General features: G+C 34.6%; 2 protein-coding genes across 2 annotated transcripts in view; one reads left to right on the top strand and one right to left on the bottom strand.

Annotated features, from left to right (window-relative positions):
- The window catches only part of LOC101743353 (TAR DNA-binding protein 43), a 490,523-nt gene extending 485,552 nt beyond the window's left edge, over positions 1–4,971 (bottom strand). The window contains exon 1 of the mRNA XM_062672643.1: positions 2,672–4,971. Coding sequence (XP_062528627.1) covers positions 3,325–4,971 — 1,647 coding nt within the window. The 3' untranslated portion in view covers positions 2,672–3,324. The remainder of the gene's footprint in view (positions 1–2,671) is intronic.
- A 613-nt stretch (positions 4,972–5,584) lies between these two features.
- Positions 5,585–12,323, top strand: LOC100101164 (NADPH-specific isocitrate dehydrogenase; the record flags this gene model as incomplete). Its single annotated transcript, NM_001099620.1, is given in 9 exon segments — positions 5,585–5,783; positions 6,354–6,469; positions 8,146–8,290; positions 8,549–8,748; positions 8,824–8,958; positions 9,044–9,147; positions 9,234–9,384; positions 10,946–11,179; positions 11,550–12,323. Coding segments are annotated over 9 exon segments (1,308 nt in total). The 3' UTR covers positions 11,706–12,323.
- Positions 12,324–12,884: the final 561 nt, after the last annotated feature.

Genomic DNA, 12,884 nt, shown 5'->3' with positions numbered 1-12,884 from the left:
TCGTATCTTATGTAACCTACTCATCGGCACAACAAGCTTGTGTTTGTTCCTAGTATTTCTATTATGTATGTCCGACTGTTTAGGAAACTCCTCAATATGTTTACGAACATACATCAAATTTTCAAAAATGTACTGGGATGGCATAGTGAGAACTTTAATTTCTTTAAATTTCTCCCTCAGGGATTCCCTTGAGTGCATGTTATAAATAGCACGTATAGCTCTTTTCTGCAGAATAAATATCATTTCTACATCGGCCGCATTGCCCCATAGCAAAATGCCATAGGACATGACACTGTGGAAGTAACTAAAGTAAACTAAACGAGCCGTGTCCGCGTTTGTTAACATTCTAATTTTTTTTACTGCGTACGCTGCAGAGCTGAGCTTACTCGCCAATTTATGAATATGAGGTCCCCACTGCAGTTTGGAGTCCACTGTTATACCAAGAAATACGGTTGACTCAACAAGCTCCAATGATTCCTCAGAAACAATTACATCACTATCCACTTGTCTCACATTTAAAGATGGTTTAATACATTTTAAAGTAAATTTAATACATTTAGTTTTCTTACTATTCAATAATAGGTTATTGATACGGAACCAATGAACCACACACGAAATCGCATCATTCACTTCGTCATAGACTTGTAGTTGTCGTTTAATTTTAAATAATAAAGATGTATCATCTGCGAATAATACGACCTCGTGTCGGGACTCAATAAAACTAGGTAAATCGTTTATATATATTAGAAATAAAAAAGGACCCAAAATGGAACCCTGAGGTACACCCATTTTCAACAAGGTGCCTGAAGATCTATTACCTTTCACATCTACTGTTTGTATCCGTCCTGATAAATAGGAAGTAATAAGTTCCAATGCACCATCCCTAATACCATAGTGATGTAGTTTCCTCACCAATGTTTCATGTTCAACACAGTCAAATGCTTTGGATAAGTCACAGAAAATTCCAAGACAATCATGCGATTCCTCCCAAGATTTAAAAATATTTTTGACTAGATAAGCACCTGCATCAGTTGTAGAGCGACCCCTGGTAAACCCGAATTGTTTATTATGAAGCAGGTTATTTGAATTAAAATGTTCTAAAAGTTGGGTCAAAATAATTTTTTCAAAAATTTTACTCAACGTAGGGAGTACTGAAATAGGTCTATAGTTAGAGGGGTCATCAGTACTACCAGATTTAAAAAGAGGAATCACTTTACTATGTTTCATTAAGTCAGGAAATACACCACACCTAATACAGTCATTAAAAATACTAACAAGATGAGGAGCAATAATGTCTATTACAGACTTCAAAATCTTTACTGATATTCCCCACAAGTCAGCTGTATTTTTTACATTAAGGCTATTAAAACTTTTTATTATACTGCTTGAATTAATTTCCTTAAATTTAAAAATTTCATTACATTTGTTGACATGTTTATGCAATAATATTTCAGCTGCTGTGGGGGATGAATTTAGAGAAGTGGTAGTTGAAACTGGAATGTCAGAGAAAAACTTTTCAAAAGCATTAGCCACATCTTCATGACTAGTTACCAATTTATCATCTATTTTTAATGAGAATTCTTGGTGGCTATTTCTGACTTTTCCACTTTCTCTACCAATGATGTTCCAAGTCATCTTTATCTTGTCAGGGGCATTTTTTATTAAATCACTTAAATGTAAAGATTTTGCCGCTAAACAAACTTTTCTAAATAGTTTTGAATAGTTCCTGACATATTGATGAAATGTTTCATCATTATTATAAGCTTTTTCAGAGTACAGATCATATAACTTTTTTCTACTCTTGTACACTCCGGTGGTGGCCCACTCGCTGAACACGGTTTTGTTTTTTAATGTTACAGTTTTAGGAATAAATATATCAGTAAAGACCAAATTAATTCTCTGAAACATATTCTGGTATGACAAATTTGGGTTTTTGTTATAAATAATTTCTGAATGTTCTTGCTTAATATTATTTCTAAACTTCTCAATTCGTTTTTTATTAATAGGAACAATCACAAGAGTATTTTTATCTTTAGGATTCATATTAGATTCAAAAGACAGAAATTGTCCACTATGGTCTGATGTTAACTGATTAATAATTTTTTTGTTAGTCGGTGTTACATTTGTAAATATGTTATCTAAACATGTTGCCGATGTGGTCGTTGTCCTAGTAGGCTCTAAAAATAAGTTTGGGAGGTTATATGACTTTAACAGTGTTCTGAATCTAATAGTGGTATTTGTGTTTTCTAAAAGATTAATATTAAAATCACCACATACCAAAATTTGTTTATTAGAGACAGAAAGCTTTAGCAATACATTTTCCAAAATATTTTCAAAAGAATCATATAACGCATCAGGAGGTCTGTAGACGCAGACAACGATGAGGTGCTCAAGCTCAACACAGGAAATTTCAATAATTCTCTCAACAGAGAGGGCCACTACATCCTTTCGTTCCTTATGCTGGAACCACACTGCGTTATGCGCTATTCGTTATGTGACTACGCCGTATTCGCCAAAATATTTGTTAAGCGCGCAAACAACAAACATGCCATCCACACTTCGAACTTGTGCGCTGAATTATGCCAAATAAGGCAAATATGTGTCTTGTTTGCGTGGAGCGATGGACGTGTTAAGAGTTGCCGCAATTTATTATTTCCTAAATGTTTCTTACCAATACTTGTACAAAGTTACTAAAAGACCGAAAAGAAACCGCTGGTGGATGATTACAAGTCATAAGACACGTCGATACACGACCGCCACAAGCGAGCGAATGACACACCGAACTGTGGGCAGTCGATGTGCATATTCGCCATATTCGTATCCTTTGAAGTGAGTCAAAAAACCGACAAGTCGACGGATACGCGTATTTGCTATTCGTCCTTATGCGTTATGCGTACGAATAAAGCGAATATTGGCGAATATACTCTCCACACTTCGCCGTATGCGCGTGAATAGCTCGCATAACGAATAGCGAATAGCGCAGTGTGGTTCCGGCATTACATTTCAAACATTTACTAACGAGAATCAGTGAGCCACCGCGAATAGCGTTCTCTCTGCAGAAGGAACTTGACAACTGGTGATCATTAAAATTAAACAATAATTCATAGTTTCTAAACCAGTGCTCAGTGACACAGAATACATTAATATTATGCATATTTAAAAACATTTCAATTTCTAGCTCTTTACCCATCATCCCTTGTAAATTTTGATGCACCAAATTGAATATGTTAATAATTGAAACGTTAACGTCTTTTGATGGGTATAATCTAGTTGGTGTATTAATTGATTTGTAATTGCAAGAGTGTGACTCCTTTGTCTTACTAATTAATTTAAATTGGAAGCAGATTCCAAAGTCTTATAACATGTCATATCTTTTTCCTGCTCAATAGAAGCAGGTATTTTTTTAGCTAAATTTATAGCTAGGAAATTGTGTATAAAATAGTGTAGCGATGTTGCTACTTGTCTAAAATTTTTATTCGTTAATTTAAATATTTCATTTTTTGATGTCCTTAAATATCTAAATTTTATTATATTATTTAAGTCTATTAATTTAAATGCATATTTTTTGGATGTCAAGATGCAGTTATTATTGTCAAAAGCATTATAAATTGCATTATTAATATTAAATCTAATTTTATTTTCTGTCGGCAAGTCCTGCAAGTAAGGAAAGGTGAACATAATAATTTTTTTAATATTTAACATATTAACTTGTTCAACATAATGCAAAATTTGTTTTTGGTTAACGTTTTCTCTCCTCCCTAACATAATTATTATGACTGTGTTTAGACAATGTGTGGTATTTAAAATCTTATCAAATATTTGTTCTGGATTAGCACCTGGCATACAGTAATTAATCACATGTTGTCCAAAACAAAGGTCATGTAATGCCACACCCATTTGTTTCCCCAGCTCATCACTAAAAATTTTTATTTTAATTTTGTCTTCTCTAGAAACTTGTGAAGATGCAGTAGTAGGTAGACAGATAGGTGCTGCCCTCATAATATCATTGCTTTGAGACTCTAGCACTGAAAGAATAGACACATTATGTTTTTGAATTTCAACATGTGGTAGCTCCTGACAACCCGATGCAGAGCATTTACATTCAGCGTACTGCATTGTCAAAGAGTCAAAACGCTGTTGATTATAATTACAAGTATCAATTAAATTGTCCATTGCCAACACATGCTCACTAATGTCCCTCTGTGCTAGTTCATAGTTTAATGTAATGTTCTCTAAACTTGACTTTAAATTGTTTATTTGTGTAGATAAACATTCTATTTCTTCCATGTGTTTGTGATGAATTTGTTGACTCTGTTCAGTCAATACAGCTACCTGGTGTGAAAGTGAAGTTCTCTGCTTGCAAATGAACTTGATGTATTCCTGAGACTTGTAATTCCTCAATTTCCGTTGAGTCTTATATATTAATTTATTAATTTTAACATATTTCCTAAGTTTATTTTTACTTAAAACTAACTGGGAGCGCTCTGAGGTCTCTGCATCACTACCAGTCAGATCAATAGTAGTTATGTCAAAATTCAAGGCAGTATCTACAGCAACCAAAGAGGGTTCGCTCTGAACCAGTTCCGAATATAAGCTCTGAGGCTGCTGTTCCTTAAGTTTACATAACTCTGACCGCAAGTCAGAAATACAATCATCAGCCTCAGCCAATTTATGTCTCAACTCAGCAGTGATTTTCAATGAATCACAAAATTCATCACTGCATTGAGAAAAGGTGTTAATCGTATCCTGCAACTTCTGATTGATCTCAAGAGCTTCACTGTGTTCAATGAAGAGCTGAGACAATTGTTTTTTAAGGTCAGTATTCTTAGAGATGACTGACAGCATCTCCTCTTCATTTTGTTCACTTTCTTGTAAAAGTATATCATATTTTTCGCGAGTATTTTTTAATTGTTCTAAAGCAATACGAAGCTGTTCATCAACCTGACGAGATTTGATGCTGCGAGTCATCATTTTAAAATAAATTACAATAAAATATGTAAGGAAAATTTACGAAGTTGCCGGTCAGATTACCCTCAAATTACAAAATATTACACACTCACCAAGCAAAATTACAATTAAATAACGTTTTAAAGCACTATTTATAATTTTACTTATTTATACACCTTTAACACTACTTTGATATGTTTTAATGATATTATGAAGTGTTAGTTTATTTTTAATTAATTTATTTACGGGAGCAGAGAAATCGAACCGAACACAACCGAACCTACCGACCAAAAAAAGTTATAATTGATGTGGTTGATGTCTATGGGCTTCGATGAACACTTAACACGAGGTGGGCCATGAGCTGGCCCATGCATCTCAGCAATAAAAAAAAACATTGTAATTATCACGATAAAAATAGTTGTTGAATACGTGTTCGTAAATACTTATTAGTGTTCTCTGACTTTGGGATTTGAGCCCTAGCGGAAATTTATCACTGAATTTGTCTAACGGTAGTTTAATAAATTAATAAATTCACAGTTACAAACACTGAAGAAACCTAGCTACAAAAGCAAAATCCTGTCAACTGTCAAAAAATGTTAATCTGTCAAAGTCAAACAAATCCTACTAAGTTCCACGACCGTTCTCGGCGTGTAATTTAAGCGTATTGTTCACTAAAAAAATCATATTATTATTAGCTTTGCAAGCGCGAGAACTCGTCGTAGATCCACGTAATCACGAGCAGTGGTGAATACACGAACAATATCGAAACATGGCTAATACTAGTACAACAAAAATTCTAAAGTGTGTAAACCAGTTTGCATCACTGACTAGAAACTGTAAGTTTTAAGTCAATTTGAACTCTGTGGTTAGATAATAACCAAATAGTATTTGAGAAGCCGGTCTTTATCGTTATAGTAAAATTGCATTATTTGCTACTTTAATAATGTAACGGTTAGCATTTCCTCGGCTCTTTTATTATGTTGATATAAAATAAAAATATAAAGGTATAACCATCATCAGTCAGGTTTGAGCCCCGTGAGCTCACCTACTAGTTAAGGTGCCATGAAGTGGTCTCTCAAGACCAACAGCTTAAGTAGGAAAAAAAAAATCATCATTAGTTCACACATGTCTACTACAGGACATAGACCTCCCACAAGTTTCGCTATAATGACTACAAATGATGTATTAAATGAGCACAAGATGTTAGTTTTGCTTAAACTAAATTTTTGAAAGTTAGTCTAAGGTAATTCTAGTTTTTTTTAACAGTAAACAAAATTCAAAAAAAGTTTTAATATATTGTTCTGTGTGTCTCTCTCTGCTTTCTTAAATGGAGATTAAAACATATACAGAAGCCTACTTCTTGATAATTGTCCTAGAAATGTTTTAATGTCACTTTCATGATGCAGATGGAACTGCTAAGAGAGTTGTGGCTGCTAAACCAGTTGTCGAGATGGATGGTGATGAGATGACACGCATCATCTGGGCTAAGATCAAAGAGAGGCTGATATTTCCATATGTTAAGGTAAGCCTAATGAGAATTATTATTATGTCACAAATTAAATAAATAAATTTTTAAATTGTTTTATCTTTAGTTATGCAAATAGCATGTTTTTTTTCTAATAATATAAAAGAGCATGTGAATTAAAAAGCTTTTTTTTTATTTTCGAACTAGAAAATGAACATGACATAATATCTTTGTTACTCATATAAAAATGTAACAACCTTTTGATAAATAATTTTTTTGAAGGGAATATATACTTAATATATCTTCGCAATCAACTTCCATCATGAATGATTGTAACAATATTTATGTATGATTTATGGTAATAGTTTGTAATATATGCTCAAGAGGGTAGGTACTAAAATACTGCCTATAACTGCTGTAACACAGTCATGTGATAGTCAAAATACAATAGAGGCTTCACCCTGATGTTTGAAGGTGGGTGGGTAGTAAAATTAATGTCATGAATCCTGCAGACTATTAACCATGTAAACATGGTAGGCCATGTAAAAAAATGTCCAAACTAACATTTTTTTAAAGTATTACTATAACTATCAATTTATAAGTTTCAACAAGTACTTAATGTATTTTGTATAGTAAGCATTTAACAAACACAAATCAACTCAATTGAAGTACTCACTCACAATTGAAGGCAATTGTGAGTTGATTGAAATAGTAAAGTGGTCTAAAATAAAATAAATTGTGATCAAACTTGTTCCTGTTAGTATGTACATGTTGCCTTTTAGTATAGTATATTAGTTTGTCATTATATTTTTCTGTATCCCCGACAATTCATGTACAAAAGCTTAGGATAATTGTTTCCGTAGTAAACACATGAAAGCATAACAAACAAACTCACTTTTGCATTGATTCACACAAAAACTATTTATTCACTACAAGGAGAACCAAGAGCCAACTAAAATAATATAATAATATAACAAATGATAAAAACAAAAAGCCAATTAAATTTATTACTTAATGTGTAGAGAAATAAAAATAAAGCGCATATTGTTTTTTTTATTACTAATTATTATATCGACTATTATTAGGTTATTCATCTAGAACTTCGACACGTTTAACGTCCATGTGACTAACGGTATTCGTAAATGAATAGAATACAGTCTAAAATTATATAATTATGATTGTATTTTATGCTTTAATACGCAGAGTTTAAAGGGCTTAATACTACAGGCCGGTACAATTTTTTTTAAGTAAACGTGCTCGCGAACGAAATCCAAAATAAAAAAAACTACTAGTAGGGCGCACGTCTTTATTTTTCTTTTCTTTATATTTATGAAGAGCGGGACTACCGTTATATATTTAATATAATATTAAAATTACAACTTCGATCCTGACGTTTACCTTGTGACGTCCATGAGCGATTATAACGTCTATGTATGTATGTATGTATGTATATAACGTCTGCTTTCGATGGCTGTAACGCCAAAATTCAATCCAAATATTAAAAGCACGACTTTACTCGGGAAATATAAAAAAAGAAGTAGAACAAAATTATCGTCGAGAGCATTTCAATAAACAAAAAAATCAGCAGTGACCGATTACGGAAGCGATAGGAGATACAACGTCAAAATCGAAATAAAATTATCAAAACGTTTTTATGAAAAATTAAGTATACGGGTATACCTTTGTTTTGGTTGGTCAAAAAATGTATGACACATGAACGATATCCTTACCAGGTGGATTGTCTTTACTTTGACTTGGGCCTCCCGCATCGTGACGCCACTGATGATCAGGTCACCATCGACTCAGCGCATGCCATTCTAAAGCATAATGTGGGCATCAAATGCGCTACTATCACACCTGATGAACAAAGAGTAGAAGGTACAATTTTGAATTAAAAACGTTTGTTTGCACCATTTATGCATTAGGCAATCAAAAGAAAAACAGCTTTAAAAAAAAACATGTTTCGTTTTGATGTAAGGGAGAGAAAGGGAGAGAGTTAAATGTGATAATAATGCGTAGTGTAGCACTATGAGCACTACAGATTTACTTAGCACTACTGAATAAAGATCTTAATTGTTCGTATCATCTAAGTACCCAATTCTCCTACTTGAATTTATTGTCATGTTGGTTTTTTAGAGTTCAAGTTGAAGAAAATGTGGCTAAGTCCGAACGGAACGATCCGTAACATTTTGGGCGGTACAGTATTCCGTGAACCGATATTGTGTCAGAGTATCCCGAGGGTTGTGCCTGGTTGGACGAAACCTATTGTGATAGGCCGTCATGCGCACGGCGACCAATACAAGGCGCAAGATTTTGTTGTACCGAAACCCGGAAAGGTGGGTAATCAAATAAAATACCAAAAGTAATTATGGTATTTCTCAGTTCGACGTATTAATAATATCAATTGACAGGTTGAACTCGTTTACACTACACAAGATGGTACGACTGAGAGGCGTGTATTATATGATTTTAAAACTCCAGGCGTTGCTATGGGCATGTACAATACCGACGAATCGATTCGGTCCTTTGCCCATTCCAGTTTTCAGGTAAATGGTTTTTTACCTTTGTCGCTATCGAATACCACAACTTTGGGACTTGAACTCTTAAATCAATCCGCTTTTGTTATATCAGGTAGCTTTACAGAAAAAATGGCCTCTATACCTGTCCACGAAGAATACCATTTTGAAACGTTACGATGGTCGTTTCAAAGACATTTTCGAAGAAGTTTTTCAGAGGTATTTGAGAATGTGTTTTTTTTTTCTACAAGTTTAATGTTTTTTGATATTTTTTTAAATTTATTATTATAACATTTTCTATTTAGTGATTACAAGACTAAGTTTGATGAAGCCAAGATATGGTACGAGCATCGTTTAATTGACGACATGGTGGCACAGGCTATTAAGGGATCAGGTGGCTTTGTTTGGGCCTGCAAAAACTACGACGGAGATGTGCAGTCCGATATTGTTGCTCAGGTACGTATTGATTTGCACTGGACAATATATAAATGGGGTATTGTATAGACCGCAGAACTAAAATTAAATTGTCGTTGCGTCATAAATTATGATCTATTTTTTGGGTTCCGTAGCCATCATTCATCAGCTATTTTCTACTGGTGGTAGGATATCTTGTGAGTCCGCACGAGTAGGTACCACCGCCGTGCCTATTTCTGTCGTGAAGCAGTAATGCGTTTCGGTTTGAAGGGTGAGGCAGCCGTTGTAACTATACTGAGACCTTAGAACTTTCCTATATCTCAAGGTGGGTGGCGCATTTACCTTGTAGATGTCTATGGGCTCCATTAACCACTTAACATCAGGTGGGCTGTGAGCTCGTCCACCCATGCAATAAATTAAAAAAATCCTATATTTGTATAATTAGTTTTCGCTTAAACTCCATTTTCAGTTTGGAGACTAGAACTATGTCTTCGCTTTTAGGTTTCACTGAAATATACTGTGAAATCAAAATATCCGTATGGTTTTTTGTAACAGTTTATATAAACTACATATACTTATATATTCGCGATTACGCCAAGCAATGTCATATTGAACACACTAGTTCAGTCACCGAGGAAAAAAGGGGCGTTCGCTACAGAAGTTCAAGGATGGTTTTAATTTTTTAAAGTTCATTGTCCTATTTAATATTCAGAGGTAGCCTCTTTGGGCGTCGGCCACCCGACACTCGGAATAAAATCGATAACCGGTTTCTCGAGATATATTCTCTGCAGAGTTGCAGTTGGATTGCGGAAATTATAAAGGAAGATGTTTCTTATAACTTCGTTTTAATCCGTTGCCGTATGAGTGATAACAGCGTTAGCTTAAAATTTACGCAAAATTCGTGCAATTTGTAATTGGCATGCGCTTATCAAGTCGCACTGGAAGCCAGTTTTACAATATCTATTATAAATTTATTTCCAAATACTAAAATAGTTCTTATCGCGAAATATAAAAAATAATACCGGATATAAAAAAAAAGACCTGATTTTTTTTTTTTGGTATACCGATGATGTGAGTAACAAAAACAAAGCTACGTATCTTATACGTATTATCATCAGCACGCCTTGTTGTGGGCGTGTCAGAACGATAAAAATTCTACCCAAGAATACGTCGGGAACAACAACATGGAGCCGAAATTTCGTTCTCGCATCGTTATTTTTTCTACGAAATTATGTGACATGTATACTGACGAGTTCAAACCCTGGATACCTGCTGGATACTTTTAATTGAGAGCTCAGAGGTTCAATGCCACCCTATCAATAAATCCACTGGTTTCAATTATCTAAAGGTATTGAAACTTACTGATGTATTCTGACTATTTGTGCCCTAAATGTATACAACATAAATGACATGCACTGTTGCTTTTAAAAATCTAGTTCGTGTGCTTCGTAAGCGAACAAAAAATTATCGACCCAGTTACGAGTCGGTAAGTCGCAATCGTCAAATAGCTCAATGGTTTGTTCTCGAATGTAATAAGATACCGCAGTTTGTATCCTACCAAAAACATTGAATTCACATAACTCGTAATGTTCTACACGATTAGGGTTACGGGTCATTGGGAATGATGACATCAGTATTGATGTGTCCCGATGGCCGTACCGTGGAATCCGAAGCGGCGCACGGGACGGTGACGCGTCACTACCGTATGCACCAGCAAGGCAAGCCGACATCGACTAACCCGGTCGCTTCTATCTACGCCTGGACCAGAGGCCTTGCACACCGGGCCAAATTAGACGGGACTCCCGAATTGGAGCGCTTCGCTCTAGCCCTCGAAGAGGTATTATAAACAATTCTTAAGTTTAATTATGGAACCATAGTTCAACATTGCAATAATCTTCATAATTTTTCTCCGATCAACTGTGTAAACATAATTTAAAAAAAAAACACGAGACATAAAAGAACGCTTCAGTTATATAATTGTTTGAACATGACTGTTGCTAAACAAATATTGACTTGCAGAATGTCATTATATCTTTCTAAAAGAACGATAATGATAAGATACGAAATTTACGTAAATATACTTTCTCACAATTTTTTTTATATCAAACAAGCAAATATCATAAAGTCAGCATTACTCGTTATCAATATAGATGAGTAATATAATCAGAATAGCTGATGTGAACTGTTGTTATGTTTTTGGGACACAGGCGTGCGTCGAGTGCATCGATAGCGGTAAAATGACAAAAGATTTGGTTATTTGTATACACGGATTGGCGAACACGAAAGAAGGTATGTTTTTACACACCGAAGATTTCCTGGAGGCCATCGCCGAGCAGCTGGAACGCAAGTTGGGCGGCAAATAAAAACACACAATCACCTATAAACAACACCCCGTAGCTGAACATTGGTACCCAGGCCGAGATTCTGTTGTTGCATCCCCCGAATTATGTATACCTTTTTTTTACGCTCATATTGCTCGGCCCTGTTTTTTTTTTTCCTACCTAAGCTGATAGTCTTGAGAGGCTATTTCAGCGTAACCTTAACTAGTAGGTGAGCTCATGGAGCTCAAACCGGAGTGATGCTAACACTGGCCCTAGCAAGAGCAGTGCTTCGCAGAATCTACCACCGGATCGAAAACGCGACCCACTGAGAAGATCCGGCGAGAAACTCAGTGGGCTGTGTCTATGGGTTAATTCGCTCGTCGAGCCGGACTCGGACAAACAAAACGTGAATCATGTGTCATTGTGTCCCTTGTCTATTCATATTAATTTTTTTTTATATAAAACTCATAGAACACACATGGCCGTTATTGATACTTAATATTAAATTAATGTTCACTATATAATTGTGTCGTTGTTAAAAAATATTTTATCATGTTTGATAGAGATTTTAAATGTAAGCGTAAAAATGAATTATTATTTGTGTTTATAAAGTATTTGCAGTGCTGTGTCAGATGTTGTGTAATCAGTTAAAATTTAACGAAATGGAATCATTTTCAAATATTATTAACTAGTTTGTAATAACGATTTTGCAGTAATTGGAAAGTGTGTCGCAAGTTTATTTTTCAAAAATAATCTTAGTCACGTATCATTGGTAATAGCAATTACAGTTTTTATGACATGTACTTTTGAACCCAATGTAGACTGATAAAGAGCACAAAGACTGAATTATCAGGGAATAAAAATAATAATACAATAAAATGTATGCAAAAATATATTTACACTGTAAGGTTAATTTAGTAACGATAACATTTTATATGAGAACATCAACTGACTTCCAATTTGCAAACAAAAATATATATGGATAAAAAATAATTTCTTATTAAATAAATAAAAGTATATTAATCATTCGAATCTGTTTTATTTCAAAATACCTGTCATTTAATTTGTTTACATTAGCCGGATCCACACCGGACGATCCAAAATGGATCGGCGATTCCGCGATCCAAGATCGTGATGCGTGGAGCGTGGATCGTTCTAGGTTGATCCAACAGCAATCTTTTGCGATCCTGACTGGCTGCTCCAACGCGCTCCTGCCGATCC

The sequence above is a fragment of the Bombyx mori genome, chromosome 15, assembly GCF_030269925.1.
Source record: "Bombyx mori chromosome 15, ASM3026992v2".
NCBI lineage: Eukaryota > Metazoa > Arthropoda > Insecta > Lepidoptera > Bombycidae > Bombyx > Bombyx mori.
This window is presented reverse-complemented; position numbering and strand designations above follow the sequence as displayed.